General features: G+C 47.6%; 4 protein-coding genes across 7 annotated transcripts; all 4 read left to right on the top strand.

Moving 5' to 3' along the window:
• Nucleotides 1–2,235, top strand: LOC8066201 (ethylene-responsive transcription factor ERF053). Its single transcript, XM_002454189.2, has one exon. The coding sequence runs from the start codon at nucleotides 231–233 to the stop codon at nucleotides 1,635–1,637; it is 1,407 nt and encodes a 468-aa protein (XP_002454234.1). The 5' UTR covers nucleotides 1–230; the 3' UTR covers nucleotides 1,638–2,235.
• On the top strand, nucleotides 2,517–7,883 carry LOC8066199 (ALG-2 interacting protein X). 3 transcript variants are annotated; one of them, XM_021460085.1, is made up of 3 exons: nucleotides 2,561–3,408; nucleotides 7,082–7,560; nucleotides 7,671–7,883. In XM_021460085.1, the coding sequence occupies exons 1-2, from the start codon at nucleotides 2,671–2,673 to the stop codon at nucleotides 7,523–7,525; spliced, it is 1,182 nt and encodes a 393-aa protein (XP_021315760.1). In that variant the 5' UTR covers nucleotides 2,561–2,670; the 3' UTR covers nucleotides 7,526–7,560; nucleotides 7,671–7,883. The 3 variants fall into 3 exon arrangements, with proteins under 3 accessions (XP_021315761.1, XP_021315760.1, XP_021315759.1); XM_021460086.1 differs by lacking the exons at nucleotides 7,082–7,560; nucleotides 7,671–7,883 and adding an exon at nucleotides 6,156–6,847 and having other exon boundaries at nucleotides 2,517–3,408; XM_021460084.1 differs by having other exon boundaries at nucleotides 2,567–3,408; nucleotides 7,082–7,883.
• Nucleotides 9,242–10,350, top strand: LOC8066198 (ferredoxin-thioredoxin reductase, variable chain). The gene has a single exon (XM_002454186.2). The coding sequence runs from the start codon at nucleotides 9,496–9,498 to the stop codon at nucleotides 9,967–9,969; it is 474 nt and encodes a 157-aa protein (XP_002454231.2). The 5' UTR covers nucleotides 9,242–9,495; the 3' UTR covers nucleotides 9,970–10,350.
• Nucleotides 12,062–15,580, top strand: LOC8066197. 2 transcript variants are annotated; one of them, XM_021458451.1, is made up of 4 exons: nucleotides 12,062–12,668; nucleotides 13,083–13,329; nucleotides 13,863–14,040; nucleotides 15,079–15,580. In XM_021458451.1, the coding sequence occupies exons 1-4, from the start codon at nucleotides 12,392–12,394 to the stop codon at nucleotides 15,475–15,477; spliced, it is 1,101 nt and encodes a 366-aa protein (XP_021314126.1). In that variant the 5' UTR covers nucleotides 12,062–12,391; the 3' UTR covers nucleotides 15,478–15,580. The 2 variants fall into 2 exon arrangements, with proteins under 2 accessions (XP_021314126.1, XP_002454230.1); XM_002454185.2 differs by having other exon boundaries at nucleotides 12,063–12,668; nucleotides 13,074–13,329.

Below are 19,587 nucleotides of genomic sequence, written 5' to 3'. Positions count from 1 at the left end.
CCCTTCGAATCAGAACCGCGCGCCTCATTGGCTCGCGCGCACGCACGCACACCGGTCGCCCGCCCACGCACCCGCTTCCTTGGCAAAGCCTCGCTCCTCCCGGGTTTTCTCCACGCGCGGCTTCAAGCTCCCCTCGATCGGTGCAGTTCGCAGCGGGCGGCCGGGACACGGCACTCCACACACACACACGCTTCATAGATTGCAGCTCGGCGCGTTGGAGGCAGGCAGGGATGGAGCCGGTGGGCGGGGACGGCGGCGGCGGTGGAGGCCGCGGGCGCGGGCGCGGGAGGGGCGGATGGAAGGGGAAGGGCGTGAGCGGCTCGGGCTCCGCCGCCGCGGGGAGGCAGCTGGCGCCAGTTTTAGAAGACGCGCCGGCGGCCGCATTGCTCCGGCCCCTGAAGAAGATCCGCAGCCCGGATCGCCGCCTCAACCGCTCCCTGTCCTCGCTCTCGTCGGCTCCGCCTTCCCCTGACTCGTCCTCTGTTTCCAACCCCTTGTCGCCGCAATCGACGCGACACATATTTCCGTTCGCGTACGATCAGGCTCCGGCGGCATCCACGGCAGCGGCGGCGGCGGCGTCCACAGCCGGGTCGCCAAGGCTCCTGCCGCTGCTGCAATACTCCAGCGTGTTCCAGCAGCCTCTGCCACCGCAGCCGCAGCAGCATCAGCATCAGCAGATAATTTCGTTCGGAAGCAGCGAGCTGCCGCAGCAACAGTTCGGGGCGGCGGCGGCGGCTCCTCTGTTCCCGCCGCATCTCCTGGCGCCGGAGGTGCAGCAGCAAATGCTGCTGCGCTACTGGAGCGAGGCGCTGAACCTGAGCCCCCGCGGGTTCCGCGGCGGCGGGGCCGTGCCGCCGGCGCTGTACCAGCAGCTGTTGATGCGCGCGTCGGGCCCGCCCACCAAGCTCTACCGCGGCGTGCGGCAGCGCCACTGGGGCAAGTGGGTGGCGGAGATCCGCCTCCCGCGGAACCGCACGCGCCTGTGGCTCGGCACCTTCGACACCGCCGAGGACGCCGCCATGGCGTACGACCGCGAGGCCTTCAAGCTCCGCGGCGAGAACGCCAAGCTCAACTTCCCCGACCTGTTCCTCGGCAAGGGCCGCGTCGGCGGGAGTGGGCGCACCAGCGCCAGCGCGGCGGCGTCGTGCTCCTCCTCTTCCTCGTCTGCTCCGCCGACGCCCGACGAGAATCACACGAAGCAAGCTCAGCAGCAGCATGACGGTGGACAGCAGCCGTGCAACAGCGAAGCGAAGCCTCTGCTCCCGGAAACAGAGCAGGCCAAGAGCTCGGAACCCGAGCCAAATCCTCAGCTCCAGTCGGCCGATCACCAAGGCGGTGACGGCAACACGGTCATGTTCCAGCCGTCGTCGGTGGCGTCGGGCGGCGTGTGGGGTCCGGCCGACGAGGCGTGGTTCAGCGCCTGGGGCCCGGGCAGCTCCGTGTGGGACTACGACATGGACAACGCCCACGGCCTCTTCCTCCAGTCTCGCTTCGCCAGTGAGGCGACCAGCATGGACTACGTGTCCAGCACGCCGGAAGCCCCGGCGGCACCGGTAGCAGGGACCGCCATGGCCTCTGCTGCCTCCCTTCCTCCTCCTCCTCCTCCCCGCAGTCCAACCTACATGTGGAAGGACTGAGCATCGCACACGATCTTCACGCGCAGGAAGTATCCAGGATGCGCACAGGTTGCAGGTTTTAAGAGTCAGCTTGTGGCATCTGGCAGTACGATCACCATTGATCACAAAGCAGGAGCATCTGAAGGACCACCATTTTATCTGGACCTTTCCTCCCACTGACCTCTTTTTCCTCCTGATGAAACACCATAAGGAATCCCAGCTGGATTTTTGAGGCTGGGGACAAGGATGGCCTCTATTTCAACCGCCATCCTTGCTGATATTTCCATGATGATTTCATGAGTATTACAACATGATCTTTAGGTATTTCTAGCATGTTTCCTTGCTGCATGATTTGTAGTTGCATAGCGGCATGAAGTAGTGTTCTGTCTTTAGGGATCCCTAAAAGGCTTGGGAGAGGAGACGAGTTTTATGCTCTCCTCTGCTCTTAGCTGAGCTTTACTATGGCTTTATGTTTTTCTGCACGTACTGCATTGTACTAGTACTGTAGTACAAATTTGAGAGCCAGTGTGTGCGCGTGTTTGTGTACCTTGGATTTGGAATATATGCATGTATGTCATTGGCAAAACTACCTTTTATGTAGTGTCAGTTTCATGTTTAATGAATGGATTCCTAGTTGCTTAACAATTGGTGATGTACATTTTCTTCTTATCCTCGAATGCATATTATGTCCTCAAGTTTAGCTATCAATCACATGAGCAGCTAAGAGCACTTTGTTGCAGTGTATGTCGCTGAAATCTGAGCTCAGACACTTTGGCCTTGTTTAGTTCCCTCACGAAATGTTTTCGAGACACTGTAACATTTTCGTTTGTATTTAATAATTATTGTCTAATTATGGACTAATTAGGCTGAAATTTTCGTCTTACGAATTACAGATAAACTGTGTAATTACTTTTTGATTTTGTGTATATATATCAAAGATTCGATGTAACAGTGAATCTTGAAATTTGTTTAGATTTTAGGTGGAAGTAAATAAGACCTTTGTATAGTTTTCTTCTCTCTGGCCCAACAACAAACCCCGAATATTGTGCCGGAGATGCTGCACTCGTATTTGGGCCTTCATTGGTATACAAGTCGTAAAGCTCAATTCGGCCCGGTTATAAGCGCTGACGGGAGAATCTCAACTGAACAAGTCCACCTCCACGAGTCCGTTCGTGGCGTCAGGCCAATCATGTCGCGGCCGCCGTCGCCGATGCTCTCGGTCCCGGAGAAGAAGACCGCCGCCGCCGAGCTCTTCCGCGACCGCCACTTCTTCGGCGCCGCCTCCTTCTCCGAAATCCGCGACGCCCGCGCCGTCGTCGCCGTCCCGAACCCGCAGGCGCAGCCACCGGCCTCCCGCCGCGCCCTCCTCCTCCGCTACCACCGGCTCCTCTTCTCCGCGCGCGACGACCCCTGCGCCTTCGACGAGACGCTGTCCTTCGCCTGGCACGACGCCTTCCGCCCCCACCTTAAGCACGCCGCCGCCTCCCTCCGCTTCGAGAAGGCCGCCCTCGTGTTCAACGTCGGCGCGGCCGCCTCGAGGATCGCGGCGGCCGTGAGCCGCGCCACGGAGGAAGGGGTGAGGGCGGCGTGCGGAGAGTTCCAGCGCGCCGCGGGGGCGTTCCGCGCGGTGGGGGAGATGATGGAAGAGGAAGAGGCGACGACGGTGGATATGAGTTCTCAGGCCTCGGCGATGCTGGAGCGCCTCATGCTCGCGCAGGCGCAGGAGTGCTGTTTTGAGCGCGCTCTCGCCGCGGGGAGATCACCGCCGGTGTGCTCCAAAGTGGCTAGGCAGGTGAGATTTTACTGACTGCACGCCCTGTTCCTATACATTCCTCTCGTTATGTCTCTGTTGGGGGTTTAATTGCAGTGCGCTTCGCATAACTTCAGAGATCAAATTCTTTGCAAAATGCAGAAATGCGCTTTTAACAGTTTATTATGACTACTCTCTGATCGAAGTTTGATGAAAATTCGTTTGGGTATTTTAAGATGAGAAAATGTATGTTAAAAGCAAACACTGAAAAAGATGGTAGGAGTGGCTATTTGTCAGTGTTGATCGAACGAGGAACTGAAGATGGTAGTGCTCCGGTGCTCCCCAGTAGATTTGCCAGGTTGGTCAAGAAATATGAATTCGAAATGCACATGTTCCCTTTTGAATGAACCCATGGGAATGTGATAGGGATTAGAGGGCGTAAGTGTTGATGCTTTGGACATTGGAAATTGGCATTAGTTTGGAGCTTTACATGAATTGCATTGTCAAAATTAGATTGTCCATATTATGAATCAGTTCCATCTCTGGTAGCTCTGAGATCTACTTCCACCTATGATCTACCCCTATTAAAAAGATGTAAATTCACTTATAAGTAGTTGTGCTTTTTGTTGCATCATGGTAACATATCCAAATAGAAGAATCAATCAATACTACATCCAGTCATAATTAGATGATGTTCCGGACAGCAAATTTTACTTATACATACTCCCTCTTTTCCAAATTATATACTTTTGACCAAGTTTGTTAACATATTTTTCAATGAACTTAGGACAAAGTTTGAGAAATTTTACCTAGGATAAAGCTAAAGTGAACTATAGTTTGGAACGGTGGAGTAGTTAGTTACTTTTTGTGGTCTGAAACATCATCTCATTATGTCTGTTAAATACTTAATATTCTGTCATTCTTCCTTCAGTACTGGTTGCAGTTGATTCTAAAGTGCGTTGTTGCTCATTTTTATGTTGCTTGGATGCACATTTACTTCATTAATCACTGCAACACATAAAACAAAGCGAATCGGAAACGTTGGCTGGCCAAGTGAGATTTTAGTCATTAATTTACATATGGTGAAAGGTTGATGATGCCTTGTTATCCTTGACAGTTTTTGATTTTGTACAACAAGATATCTTGGTGGATTGGTGAACACATCAAACATAAAAGAATGAATCTTTGTAAATCCCAGGTTGAGGGATGTGTAGGAGGAATTACATTTTGAATAGATAAAGTAGAAGAGGATTCACACTTAGGTGGTTTGAGTGTACATCCAAACCATCGGTTCCAGAAGTTTGTGGATTATACCTGTTCTTAAAGCTAACAAGTTGATTGAGATATTTAGACAATGTCCCTTACTCTTTCTATGTTATGTGATGCACATCGTAGACAACATCTTGAACTTTAAAGCTTAGTTTGGTCAGGGGAAAGAAGTTCAGAAAGGGAGAGGAACTTTATAGAGACTAAAGGAATTCAGTTTTATTTTATCGACCAAAGGTTAGCTTAAACTATATGGACAGTTCTGATTGTTTTTTTTCTTTTAAAGAATAGAAACTAAAAGTAAATAAATGGATGATCCTAGTTTCCCAAATTGATGACTAATCTCTAGTTGATGGTGCTACTGCTGTTTTTTTTGTGCCTTCTGTGTTGGTACTAATGAGCATGCATGACACTGTTTATCATTTTATTAGAGTGATAAAATGAATACATGTTATGGTGGGAAGAACATATGCTAGAAGGAGTCGGGCGGCAGGTTAGGCAGGCTGCACGGCTTGTGTGCGCCAGGCCTGAATCTAGCTGCGTTAGTTAAGCTTGGTTAAGTAGTCGAGTCCTAGTTGGAGTCTGTTAGTCCTTTTATTTAGCTACAGGTTGTTAGGAGGTCATGTATAAGTATCAAACTCTATGGATTAAAGAGACTAGCCTGGGATTGAGATATATCTATCTCCCTTGGGCACCCGGCCCTAATTCTCCTGTTCCCCGTAATTCCATTGTCGAGTTCATCGAACACCTGGCGCCGAGCACGGCGCCCCCAGCTCGCCGCCGTCTCTTCAAACCTCGCCCTACAACCCACCATCGCTACAACCTCCGGTTGATTAGCACTAACAATCTGGTATCAGAGACCATGTCGCAGCCGCCGCCAACCTCCGGCGTCTCGGTAGGCTTCGCACCACCCACCACCTCGGTCGGCGTCTCGTCCCCGCCCACCACCACGCAGCCTGGTGGACAGGTTTTCCAAATACGCGCACTTCATACCCTTGAGCCATCCGTATACAGCAATCTCGGTGGCTCGCGCGTTCTTTGAAGCTATCGTCCGTCTTCATGGGTTTCCAAGCTCGATTGTAAGTGACCGCGATCCGGTGTTCACGGGACATGTGTGGCGCGACTTGTTCCGGCTCGCGGGTGTCAAGCTGAAGATGAGCACTGCCTTCCACCGCAGACGGACGGGCAGTCGGAGGCTGTCAACAAAATGATCGCCATGTACTTGCGCTGCCTCACCGGCGATCGATCGCGCGCATGGCTCGACTGGCTTCCGTGGGCAGAATATTGTTATAACACTGCCCACCACTCGTCTTTGCGCACTTCCCCCTTCAAGGTCGTGTATGGCCTGGATCCCCCGGCGCTACTGCCCTATACAGCCGGCTCATCTCAGACAGGGGCCGCGGATAGACTCCTGCAGGACCGGGATACATTTCTGGAGGAAGTCCGTGAACGCCTGCTGCAGGGCCAGGTCTATGCTAAGAAGTATTATGATGCTAACCACCGTGCTCTGGAGTTTGCTGTAGGAGATTGGGTTTGGCTTCGCCTTCTTCATCGCCCGGCACAATCACTGGTACCCGGCCCTCGGGGGAAGCTGCGTCCTCGGTTTGCTGGCCCCTTTCGCGTTCTGGAACGCGTCGGCGATGTCGCGTATCGGTTGGAGCTACCTGCCGACGCCCGGATTCATGACCTGTTTCACGTCGGTGTTCTCAAGCCATATCGGCGCCCACGACGCCTCCGCTTCCTCCCATGCGCCATGGCCGGCTCTTGCTCCAACCGGCGCGGGCGATCCGTGCTCAACTACGTTTGGGGCGTTTGGCATGTCCTGATTCAGTGGCTCAACTTGCCAGACTCTGAAGCTACTTGGGAGCCCCTGGAAGATTTCAGAAGCCGCTTTCCATCATTCCAGCTCGAGGACGAGCTGTTTGTCGAGGGCGGGAGAGTTGTTATGGTGGGAAGAACATATGCTAGAAGGAGTCGGGCGGCAGGTTAGGCAGGCTGCACGGCTTGTGTGCGCCAGGCCTGAATCTAGCTGCGTTAGTTAAGCTTGGTTAAGTAGTCGAGTCCTAGTTGGAGTCTGTTAGTCCTTTTATTTAGCTACAGGTTGTTAGGAGGTCATGTATAAGTATCAAACTCTATGGATTAAAGAGACTAGCCTGGGATTGAGATATATCTATCTCCCTTGGGCACCCGGCCCTAATTCTCCTGTTCCCTGTAATTCCATTGTCGAGTTCATCGAACACCTGGCGCCAAGCACGGCGCCCCCAGCTCGCCGCCGTCTCTTCAAACCTCGTCCTACAACCCACCATCGCTACAACCTCCGGTCGATTAGCACTAACAATACATATGTTTGTATGTTGCTCAGCATTCAAAAATTCAATATCCTTTCTTGTGTGAAAAAATCAATCACCTCAGGAAAAGACTAAACTCTTATGTGTCTGGCTGTATGCAGGCTGCCCTGTACTATGAAGAAGCTTATGCTGCACTAGTGGCTCCTCCGCTGCAGAACCACTTTGAAAGATCATGGGTATCCCATGTCCAATTGAAGGCTGCTCTGTTCAATGCAGAAGCTTGCTATAGGTACAGTATTGAACTCCATGGGAAGACAGAAATTGGTGAGGAGATATCTCGATTGCAGGTCGGAATTAAGGCACTTGTCGATGCAAAGCGAACTGCAAGAGGAGCTCCTGGACCCCTGTATGACTATGCTTTCAGACTAGAACAAGATATGAACAAGAGCATGGAGACAGCGAAAGAGGAGAATTATCGTGTATATCTTTTTCGCATTCCGGCTGCCGAATCATTGGCCTCTCTACCAGCAGCTTCACTCGTCCGTTCTGCATCCTTGAGTGAGATCTTGGATCCGAAGACAGAAAGTAGCACTCAATCTCCATAAATGGATGCTTCTGATTATGGTAAAATTATGGAATGGTACGCCCATAGTAGTATTTGCATGTAAAGATTTCCCTCTATAGCAGAATTTGTAGGGTTGATAATGTTCATTATATTCTTATTTTGTTGTTCTGACGGAGTCTAAATAGGTGCACATTCAGGTGGTGATATTTGCGGGGATATAACTAAATATCTGCGTTGATGCGTTTGAGATATATGTTATGCTGCCCTTGGATGGGAAGTTTTGCTTCTAGGTAGTTTCGATTCATCAGTTCTACAGACCTATCCTGTTGGGGTTTTAAGTAAAATGAGATATGCGAACTCTATTCTTTGTGTAATAAATATCATTTTTTTTCTTGTTATGATTTCGTTATAGCAATGTAATCGTCATTGGCATGTTTGGTTGATGCCTAACTTTGCTGCAACTAAAATTAGGAGAAATGTAGCCAACAAATCGAGCACCACATTTGTCTTAAAGTTTGCCATCGAAATGACTATGACATGTGGGACATAGGCTAAGAAAGTTTGGCATCAAACTGATTTTGACATGTGGAACATATGACTACAAAAGTTTGGCATGCCATAGTTGTGGTATTAATCAAATACATGCCAAATTGTGGCGTGTCTACTTGTGGCTTGGCAAAGCTATTAAAATAAACCAAACAACTCTAACACCGTAGTTTGGGCAGCGGTACAGTCAAAGGATTTCATATCTAGTTTTAGTTTTTTTTAACAACAAGATCTAAAAGATAACCCTTTCTTCAAATGGGTCTTAAGAGACGATATTCATACTTGAGTTATGCCTTTCTCAATACCTAAAATGAGTTTTCTATGGGCCTGTTTGGTACAGCTCACAACAGCTTCATGAGCTTCACAGCAGCTTCATGAGCTGTTGTGAGCTGTTTTTTTTTGCCAAACACTTATTTCCAAAACAGCTTCATGGATGAAGCTGTTTTTCCTCTCCTCTCACAAAGACATAAGTTGGATGAAGCTGGAAAAAAGTAGCTTATTGCAGCTTCTCACTCATTTCTCTCTCTCAACTATGCATGAAGTAGTTGGTGAAGCTATTTTGCCAAATATTTTTTCCAAAACAGCTCAGCTTCATAAGTCACTCGTGAAGCTATTTTCTAAAAAAACAGCTTTACTAGTGAAGTTGAGCTGTGCCAAACAAGCTCTATATAGTTAGTTTGTTAGACTAAGTATTATGTTGCCGACTTATTTTAGGTTTCAGTTTCACGATGAATCTCTTGTTCGAGACAACCTTATTGTATGGATCATAGGTGATATTTATACATAATATTAAAGAGAGGTTACGAGGAGAAAACTCTCGCTCGAAGTAATCACGACGCACGTCCCGTGGCTACGGGGAGTTTTCCGTATGCATGCCGGGAGAAACTCTACGAGAAGACTTGCTTTTAGGATTCGACAGAGGGGGATCGCAAAGGAGGCGGCTGAGATCACCACTGTACGAGGATATTTGTAACAGAACCAACACGCAAATTTCCTACAGTGCGTGCGTGCGTTGTCAAGCGTCGACGGGAGCGACCCCGGCGGCAAGTGGCCAAATAGAGCCGACGCCACGTGGCGAGTCGGCGAACCGCAAACCGTGATTACGTGAAGGGTGCCGCTGCCACGCGCCCATGCCATATCGTCGCCGTCCTCGCCTCTCTGCCCCGGGCACGGCGAGCAGAGCAAACCACAGCCAGGCGTGCGCTCCCGCCTTATCCAGTTGATTTCCGTGCTAGACGCTGTGCAAACTCGCCAAACTCTCAGCATTTCCCGAGGCCCAAACGAACGGAGAAGGCAATCAACCTATAGGCAACTCGCAGTCGCAACGGCCATCCGCTCCCCTCCGCCTTTCGTTTCCCCCGCGCCTCTATCCTTTCCTCGCCTCTCCCGCGCCCACCACCTGTTCGACCCAACAACACCGGAGTCCGTCCGGCCTCCCTCCATCCCCGCCGCGCGCATACCCCAATGGCGACCGCCACCGCGTCCGTGGCGCCGCCGTCCACCTCCACCTCCTCGGTGCTCCTGCACCGCCGCCTCCCTTCCCCGGCGCCCGCGTCCTCCGCCTTCGCCCGGCTCCCCGGCCCGCCCCCGGCCCCGCGCCGCGCGCGCCTGCTCCTCCAGGTCGCGCTCACCAACGCGGTGACCTCGGAGTCGGACGACGTGGCGGCCGAGGAGGCCGCGGCCGCGCCCAAGATCGGCAGGCGGGTGCGCGTCACGGCGCCGCTCCGCGTCTACCACGTCATCAAGGCGCCCGACCTGGACATCCAGGGCATGGAGGGCGTCGTCAAGCAGTACGTCTGCGTGTGGAAGGGCAAGCGCGTCACGGCCAACCTCCCCTTCAAGGTCGAGTTCCAGCTCGCCGTCGACGGCCAGCCCAAGCCCGTCCGGTTCTTCACCCACCTCCGCGAGGACGAGTTCGAGTTCGTCGATGAGGAGTGACGGCGTTGGAGTGCGTCCGACGAGTAAGCGGCGAGCGCCGTTCTTATAGAATAATCATGGCCGCCGGCGGTCGCTTGTCTATATTGTTCCGGTGTAGGAGCTCGTGAGGCATGCATGGCAAATGCTTTGCTTACTCGCTGTTGTGCTGCTCACTCAGGCTGTCCCTTGTTCGGTTCAGCATCTATTTTTACAGCTGTGGGGAATTGTTCGGATGTTGGTGATCATCGATAGTTATAATAGTGATAATTTTGCCGCTGTTGTTGGCTATGCTCTGTGCTTAGTTATTTTGCTGACTCTTGCAAGAAATTCGTTTGTCTGATCGGTACATAATGCATTGCAGCTAGGAATTGTACCCTTGGACTATAAAATCTGGTTATTTTATACTGCCTCAGTTCAATTTATAGGTTGTTTTGATATTTTTGGATACATAACAAGAACTATGTATATAGAAAAGTTAAAAAAAACATCTAATATAGGACAGAGGATGATATTTAGAATGTTACTCCTAACTATTTAGAGCATCATGCTTTATAGGACGATTTCAATTTTGTTCCTTCCACTTAACGTCTTAACATCAAACTATCTCAGTGTACATTTATTTAAGAACTAGAAAAAATTTATCATATTTTATTTGTAGTCTAATCTTTAACGTGGAATGAATTTTTGGACACAATGTTATTTTAAACGCTGAACGATAAACAGTTAGTCACTTACTGTTTTTTTCATTATATTCAGCCTAAAAGCCAATTAAACAGGCAAAACAGCCATTTGAACGGGCTAAACGACTCATTAAATGAAAACAATATATCACTATGTATATGTAGCATTTAAACGGTGCTAAGGCCTTGTTCAGATGCGATATTTTTCGATTTTGACACTGTAATATTTTTATTTTTATTTAACAAACATTGTCCGATTATGGAGTAACTAGACTTAAAAGATTCGTCTCGCGATTTACAGATTGTGCAATTAGTTTTTTTATCTATATTTAATGCTCCATGCATATACCGCAAGATTCAATATGACGGGAATCTTGAAAAGTTTTTGGTTTTTTGGTGAACTAAACAAGGCCTAAATCAACCGTTTAGGCAAACAGTGCCTAGATGTCGACCACATCCACGCGTCGATCACTGTTCACTAACACATCAGACACTACTGTTTGGTCACAGTTCATGTCCTGTTTGAATCTCTGCAATGTCATTGTTCAGTCCACTGTTCTGTCACTAATCGCTACTGTGCCACGCGTTTTTCCACTGGACCGCAGGTAACGACCTCCTAGTAGAAATAAAGTAGGAGAAGCAGCAGCTGTTTACAATGGATCAAATAAAAACAAGGTGTACAAACATGTTAGCAGCGCAATGCTGGAACAGCCTCACCATTTTTCTTCGATCTTGCCATACACCCAAGTACAACCTCTTCATTCATTTTTACACGAACTCACGAAGTGTTTCCGCCGTGGATTACTGGTTTTAGAAACTCTTCCATTTCCATCTTGCCATACACAGTTACTTCCTCTGTATATGATTTAGAAGTCATTTAGGACATCGACATGGTCTCCAAAACATAACTTTGACCTCTTATTTTTATAAAAATATTTAGAAAAAAATAATATATATACTTTTATGAAAGTATTTTTTAAGACAAAACTATTCATATAATTTTCATATTTGCAAACTCAATATTTAAAAGATATTGATGATTTATATTCCCAATGTTTAACTCAAATCTTATCCAAAACTACTTCTAAATCCTATACGGAAGGAGTACATATTTTCTATACTAGCACTTTAGATTACTCTATTTTCATTATTTTTTAAATTCATACAAGCTAGCAAGTCGATTTTATTGTTGATAGTGTCTATATGAGCTAGCAAGTTGTCTCTATTGTTAATGATACCTATGCATATGAGTTATTAGCAAGTTGACATCAGCCCTAATAGATGAAATCCCCCTTATGTGTACTTTTTTTTTTTGAAAATCCCCGTTATGTGTACTGGTATATCCTTTGTTTCCGAGATAAAAAAAAAAGAATGGAGACAGGCCATGGGCCTCAGGCTTTTAAGCTTGTACAAATTCGGACCTTGGGCTTGGGCCGTTCTCACTTTCTCAGCCTACCAGGGTTTTGGGCGACAACCTGCTCTTGTACCTCTCTCTCCGCCGCTTCGCCGCCGCCGCCGGCTATCAGTGCCCTATCTCCCCGTCGGCGGGGTTAGGTTCATCATACCTTCCCCTTCTCCTAAGCACGCCGTCACGCGCAGAGAGGCACGAAGCGCCGGTCGTCGAGCAACAAGGGCAAGGCGTCGGCTGTTGGCGCAGGCACGCAGCCAACGGAGGGGGCACTGCCACGGGGCGGCGTGCATTCCGCTCACCCGTGAAGCCACGTCGTGGTCACTTTCCCCCAGCCAGAGCTTCCCCCCTCTCCATGGCCTTTTCTGCCGAAGCCCAACGTGGATCTGCAGGAAGGAGGTGGGCGTACCTGAGGGCAGAGCTCGAGGCGCTCAGGGATGCCCCGTCGAAGGAGGCTCAGTCGCTGTTGTGGGCCGACGTCCGCGCTGCCCTCGCGGCCTCCGGGTTCTCCGGTGAGTACGACGGGCTGCTCGTCGCCGAGGAGGACGTGAGGAGCAGGAAGGGTAATAGGGGGATGAAGGCTATGGGCGTGAGGAAGTGGCCCGAAGAGGCGGCGGCGGCACGGTTCTTGGGTATGTCTCTTCTCGTCCTTGCCCCTTAGAGCAACTCCAAGAGCTTGTTAATTGATAATTGATAGGAATAGAGATTTTGGTGAAAAATACCCTTCAACAGATTCTTTAATTACATCTTCAAATATTGCCATGCCTCTATTTCGGATTTCTCGTAAGACAAAGATGCATAGCGGGGCTGGCTCTAGAGTGGGCACAAGATATAGAAAACTTGTTTGAGGCTGAAATATAGCGAGCGATTTTTATTCAAATGGGTCTCTGAATGACGGTTTAGATAGTGAGTTTAAGAAAGACTATTGGAGATGCTCTTAAGAACTTGTGTGCAAAATTAAATCATTTTGCTTGTTAAATATGCTGCTAGTATTTTTTTTTTGCGATGTTCTCATTTGTTATATGAAACCTGTGTAGGGGTTGCAGAGATTGGTGCCCACAGAAATGGGGATCTGGCAGTTTGTCACGAACATCGCTCTGAATCTGCTCATGACCCTGCTGGGGCATGCGGAGTGGCTGAAGAGTCATTTCATCAAGGTGAAGATGTGGAATATGAAGATGACAGTGACGATGAGTATGAGGGAATTCTGAAGCCTGCATTTGCTGTGGATGGAGATCCAGATTTCGAGTCTGGCGAGCCACTTGATGGCTTTGAGTACCTTCGGCGTGTCAGGTATTCTTTGTTTCTTGTTTCCTCATCTGTGCACGATTCATTGTGTTCTGTAGTTGATAACTTGATATTTAACCTGACCAGTTACTATTATTGTTACAAGTCTCAATTACATGATGCAACATCCTAGTCTTGCTATTTATTTAATTTTTGTGGCCATTAAGGACCCTTTATATGGTTCAGTGTTGAATAGATGAATATCCATTATCTTAGTAAGATCAAATCTCTCTTGCAATTAGGTTACTCACTGTGACTTCAACATATGTTCAAATGTGAAGTATAGTAAATTGATGATATTTAATTACTAGGGTTTCTCCATATGAGCTCATTTTGGCTAAGCTTACCAAATGAACTAATGGTATAAAATAGAATGTCAAACTATGTGACTAGTTATATTTGCTAAATAGGATCTCCCAAACCTACCAACCAGATAGACGTGAGCTCATTTTTCTATTATTTTTGTTAGATATACTTCCTGTAACCAAGCTTACCCAAAAGCATTACTTTGACTATGACATGAAATCATCGGTTTACAGGTGGGAAGCTAACCAAATTCCTAGAGTGAAGGTGGCCAAGATATATTCAAGTGCAGCTAGAAATGTACAAACTCCTTATATGCCAGATATTCCGGACATACCAAAGTGCTTACCTGATTTGCGTGCGTCAAAACAATGGGAGGACACATTTATCACCCACTTCGCAGAAACCAGGATGGTAAGCTATCTTGTGTAGTTTAAAAGATGCAAATATTTCTAACTACATTTCAGTTTTCTTTTCTATCTCATAATTACCTTCGTAAAGCCAACACCCTATGTTTGTAAAATTGCTTCTTAACTTATTGACATAACATTTTTTTTAATAAAAAACTTGTTGACATATTTTGCTATTTTGTTGGCCACTTGACCCTTAAAATTTGAGTAGCACAAGTCTAGAGCAATTGCAAACATGTCCTATGATTTTAGTATGTTACTTCATTGGGCAAGGGACGCTTTTCTTATCTACTATTCTATGTTGGATTTTTTTATGGCATTACTGTATGGTTTGTTCTGTTGTCACGTAGATTACTTTATTTTCATGACGGGACAATGGGCATCCTTTGTTCTTATTAGGAAGAGAAGTGTTAAAAAAAATTGCATCCTGAAAATCTGATAGCTATGGTACTGAGAATGCCTTATCACACTAGCTGTATGTGCTATTGATGTTCTGATGTCTGTTTTTCCAGTTTGCTTGCTTTTTGTAATTTGTATGATACAATGGTGAATGTTTGCTCCTAGTCTCTAAGATGCAATCCACAATCTGCATGCTAAAACAAACAGGGCCTTAGTCTGTATCCTTAGCATATTAAATAAATGGTATTAGTAGATCTTCACGCCAAATAAATTGCAGAACGTATAAGTGTCATCAAGCCAACCATTGTACCATTAGTAGGATTTCTATGATGTTTGGGCTAGTACTAGTATGACCATTTTACCACTAGTTACTCTTGGAAATATAGTACTCGCTGGTTAGCTTGATTAAAAATCTGACACATGCACGTAAGCATTTCGTGCCCTTTTTTTTTAGTTTCTTCAGACTGCCATTTAATAAATCATTGTCACATCTTATAGTATATCATATTTACAGAAGTTTGCAATCCCATATGACACCAAAGGTTCTTTGCAATACTTGAACTTACCGGTTTTTCAGTTTGTATGCTTGACTTTACCTACCATCTTCTGCATCTACTGATTATGAGATTGTTATTTTCCTCAGGTGCTCTCGGAGCTTGACAGTTCTGATGAACCATCTGTATCTAATGCAACAAAAATCTCAACAAAACCTGGCAGCAGATCGGAGCCACAAACTGAACCGACACTTACAATGATGCACAACATGGATGCAGTTTCAAGAGCTGCGACACTTAGGAACTACATTGATATGATTCAAAGCTTGGATACACTATCAAGGAATAACTGCCTGTGGCTCTTTGCACTCTGTGTTGCCATTCACACTCCCTTGGACGCGGAGACGTGTGCCTCACTGAGGTCCTTGCTGCGCAAGTGCGCCAGCATCCTTGCCACCAAGACTGAGATGGACGATGAAGTCGTAATGCTGAATATACTGATGACGATTTCAGGAAGGTATTTTGGACAGGGTGAAAACAACAATTAAATAGGGAGATCAGGATAAAACCATTGCAGAGCTGCATTCTCACTGATAGTTTGATGTCATGATATATTATATATATGTGACAGCTGTGTTTCATTTTCTTTTACTTCATCTGTCCTTGAAAGCTTCAACTCCTAAAATCCATAGTAGTTAAACTTTTTAAAGTTTGACCAACTTTATAGAAAAGAACATCATCTATGACATAAAATAAGTATCTTATGAAAATTTATTCTATGTCTAATGGTATTAATTACCATAAATTTTAATGTTTTTTTTTATAAATTTGGTTCAAGTTTTAAAAGTTTGACTTAGAAAGTTGAAGCTTTTAAGGACGAGGGGGTAATTGCTAGGAGGTTACTGCATTCAAAGCAGGCCGTATTGGCACCTACGGCGTTGCTCGCATCTGGAGTGTTGCAAAAGAAGGGGGTAAAGCTCGTTCAGGTCGGCCTCATCAAACAAGAGACAACAGAGCCTGTCTTTACCGTGACAAAAAAAAAAAAGGTCCGATAAAGAAGACCCGCTACTAATAATCATTAGAAAAACCAATTCTTCCTCCAGTCTTCTCGCGCCAGCCTTCTTGCTCGCACGCGGCACGCCATGGTCGCTGGCCGTCGCCTATCCTCGCCACCCAGCCTTGACCTCTTGCTTGTCAAGTTGTCGTCGTCTGTCATGCCTTGACCTCTTGTGCCCTATTCGGTGAATTAGCCAATTATTTAGTAATGTTTTTTTTTCACAACAAATCAATAAGTAATTTCAATCATAACTTGTTAGCCAAACAAGCATGTTATTTGCTGGCCCTTTGGACCAAGACCAACGGTGCGGCAGCAGAGATTAGGACCATAGTTGTGGCCCACCCACTCACCGCCAGATCTAGATTTTCTTTTTTTACATTTTATGTTTAGCCTCTTCTTCTAAGCTTTAGTGACTAAGATTAAGACCATGGTTGTTGTCCACCCTGCTCACTACTGGATCTAGGTTTTTCATTCTTATTTTTTACGTTTAGCCTCTTCTTCTAAGATTCAATGATTACAAACTTATAGTAGGGGCTTTATGCATCCGGCGGTGGTAGCGAGGGCTTAAGCCTTGGTCGACATGGTGCTAGATCCACCACTACCTCGCCTTGGCCTCTTGCTTGCTGGTCCTTTAGGGCGTAGCGGCAGCAGCCAAGATTAGGCAAGCCTAGGTACTGTGTGATGGAGACATTTAAGGGAGTCGCTAGGGATTAATGAGTTTGGTCGGCTAGGTGAGCACATGATAGCCATCGCCTTTGTCGACGCTTGAGGTGGCCTTCCACATCGAGCTGCTTCGATGGAGCTTACGCTAACTGACATCAAGAAGGGGGAGGTGAGCCGCTGGCATCACCCATTGGGAGGGAATGGAGCAAATGACGCTTGGGGTGGTGTTGTGGACATCACCATGCGGGAGGGAGCGCAGTAGGTGACACTTAGGGTGGAGCAGGAGTAATGACAATGGTGGTGGAGCTTGGTGTGGCGTGATCGTGTGGGGAAGATGAAAAGAAAGAAATTATTAGCCCTTTTTTATTTGTAGCAGTGGCACTTTGACTTTTTACTTTACTTAAACATAAAGTAAAATGCATCGTGGACCCATCTTAAGGGATGTTGACCTTATAGTTTGTGGAATCCACCCTATAAAACCCATAGAAATATTATATGCTCCTGATGCCCTTAGGCATAACGTGTTATGGGCTTTCAATTAACTGCCTACACTCGCAATGAGTGTCGTTAGTCAATTAGTTGACCTAGGAAATCAATGGAAGTGTGCGCTTAATGCCTTGAAGTTAGAATAAGGATTTCCCCTTTAGATTAGGGATGATGAGGGGAGAAAATCAAGAAATAAATTAAGATTCCTACTTATTTGTTAGCTTGTGAAGAGTTTTACAAAACTCTTGGAGTTGCTCATCCAACCTACATGTGTCAAAACGTGCCCCCACGAAATGGGGTGGTGCAAAGAATCCATATATGGAGAGCTTCACGTGCGAACACATGCCATAATGGATCCATGCCCTCGTAAAATGGAATTTTGAGACATGCCGCTACTTCTGCATAACACAATTCGTGCTATTTAGCGTGTTTTTCTCTGACAATAAATCAGCGAACAATATTTTTTGTCATGACCTATAAATTACCTTGTACCGAAATATGCCACTATCTACACTCATGTCCTTCTTGGTCTCACCTGCAAGTGTACACTTGGCTTCTGTATGGATGATACTGTCGCCGTAATTGGTTTTTCCCACTAGACTCTGTTGACGAGAGTATTTAAAAAAAGATATAAATATAAATATTATTTTTTATATAAATTTGTGTAAACTTAAAATAGTTTGATTTTTCTATGAGCGAAACGTGTAAGGACCGACGGAGCAGAGTAGAAACATGCTTGACGCATTCTTCAACATCCGCAGTGCTGAGATAGGCGGATAAGCTTGTTGCCAGCATGCGCTAGTGATTTCCACGAGACGTTGGATGTGGTGTCAACGCCTCGTGGTTAATCACTCCGTTATCCTTTTCCTTTTTTGCGTTAATTAAAATCTCTCTATTCGTGTGGCAAAAGGTTCCGATGAACATAAACTACGACACTACGTCGAAAAGACATTGAAAGCAGTGCAGGTCGTGAGAAGCACAAGCGCCAGCCGTTTTGGTCCTTTTTCATCGCTGGTTGGTCTGTAAAGAAAAACAGCACGCCTCCTTTCCGACTTGGCGTTTTCATTTTTCACCCTTTGATGATGAACAGCAAAAGCCCTCCTGCAGCATGCCCCCCAAGGCTGCTCCAGCTTTTGGGACTAGTAGCCGCTGCCCGCTAGGAAATTGAAGTCAAATTCAACTTCAATCCGTTGTTACCTCCCAAACTTCTTGTCAGAAACAGAAATGAATCTGAAATCCACCATGCAGTAGGTCGTGGTTTTACAGCCTGCGCGCGCCGCCGTGAATCATTTTACGCGCAGCTCTCCATCGCCCGGGCCCGTGTATATAGAAGAAAGTTATGATGCCACCAGCCCGCCCGCGGTCATGAGGACCAGTACGCGTACGCAGTGCAAGCATGAATTAGCGGGCATTGGATCCGGTCGTTCTGCAGGCCAAAAGGTTGGTCGATGGGCGGGCGGACACGAGTTTAAGGAGCCGTCAGAAGAATCATCGGTCCAGCCACGCCCGGTGCCCATCTCTCGCAGTATTATGCTGCCTGATTGCCTGATTAGATGATGATGATGCCATGAGCTGATCACGTGCACATCAGGCCGATCCGATCCCCAGTCACTCGCTGCCAATCCACACGACGGGAGAGCCCAGAGCGCGCGCGAATCCGACGTGACTTGTGAGAATCCGAGGGTGATGACGCCCTGCTTCCCCCCTCCAACGGTCGATTCGGGTTCAAAAAAGCATTAGAGACGGTGAGGGATCACAACGGTCAGCAGCTTCTCTGTCGCAGCCTTGCTTGCAGCACGGCAAAAGGAATCCGGTGGCATCTGCGCGCCCCCCGATCGCTCTCCGCTCCGCTCGTAGCCGTTGTTTAGCCGTGAGGCTTGCGCACGCAACGGCCAGCAAGCCACCACAAAGGTCCAGGTGGGGCCGGATTCAACCGAACGTGCCTGCATTTGAATCGTGGTGCCGTTGCACGTCCATCTCGCAAAGCTTTCCTCGTTTGCGATAGCTTTTTTCCCGTGCATTACCCCGTCTCGATGACGATTAGCAAAGCACGGAACCTACCAGACGAAAGTTACCACGTACTACTAGCAGTGACACGCGCCCCTGACGCTGGCATGCTGTGCTGCTGGTGCTGGTACAAATTAACCTCTGCCTGAACATGTTTGAAGACGAGATGATGATGGGATAATCAAGACCCAGGGCCCCGCGATGTTTGTAACGGATAGCGTCCCCACCGAGCCGCCGGTCCAAGCCCCTATGGACGTGTGCCTCCTAGACCGTCCACCGCGGCGTCCTCCAGTCCCACCCGTCGGTTCACAGCACCGCGACCAGCCGACGCCGCTCCCCACGTGCGTGCGCGCACGAGCCTCAAGGCGATCCGCGAGAGAGGATTTGAAATCCCCCATCACGCACGCATCACCATCAGCCTTTGCCTTTGCTCATCAGGGTACGG

This window comes from Sorghum bicolor, chromosome 4 (assembly GCF_000003195.3).
Source record: "Sorghum bicolor cultivar BTx623 chromosome 4, Sorghum_bicolor_NCBIv3, whole genome shotgun sequence".
Lineage (NCBI taxonomy): Eukaryota > Viridiplantae > Streptophyta > Magnoliopsida > Poales > Poaceae > Sorghum > Sorghum bicolor.
This window is presented reverse-complemented; position numbering and strand designations above follow the sequence as displayed.

Excerpts from the sequence above, each read along its gene's own strand:
- LOC8066201 (XM_002454189.2), top strand. The coding sequence starts at position 231 with ATGGAGCCGGTGGGCGGGGACGGCGGCGGCGGTGGAGGCCGCGGGCGC.
- LOC8066199 (XM_021460085.1), top strand. The coding sequence starts at position 2,671 with ATGCTGCACTCGTATTTGGGCCTTCATTGGTATACAAGTCGTAAAGCT. Across the intron at positions 3,409-7,081 it reads GCTCCAAAGTGGCTAGGCAG|GCTGCCCTGTACTATGAAGA; the intron begins GTGAGATTTTAC and ends GGCTGTATGCAG.
- LOC8066198 (XM_002454186.2), top strand. The coding sequence starts at position 9,496 with ATGGCGACCGCCACCGCGTCCGTGGCGCCGCCGTCCACCTCCACCTCC.
- LOC8066197 (XM_002454185.2), top strand. The coding sequence starts at position 12,392 with ATGGCCTTTTCTGCCGAAGCCCAACGTGGATCTGCAGGAAGGAGGTGG. Across the intron at positions 12,669-13,073 it reads GGCGGCGGCACGGTTCTTGG|GGGTTGCAGAGATTGGTGCC; the intron begins GTATGTCTCTTC and ends AAACCTGTGTAG. Across the intron at positions 13,330-13,862 it reads GAGTACCTTCGGCGTGTCAG|GTGGGAAGCTAACCAAATTC; the intron begins GTATTCTTTGTT and ends ATCGGTTTACAG.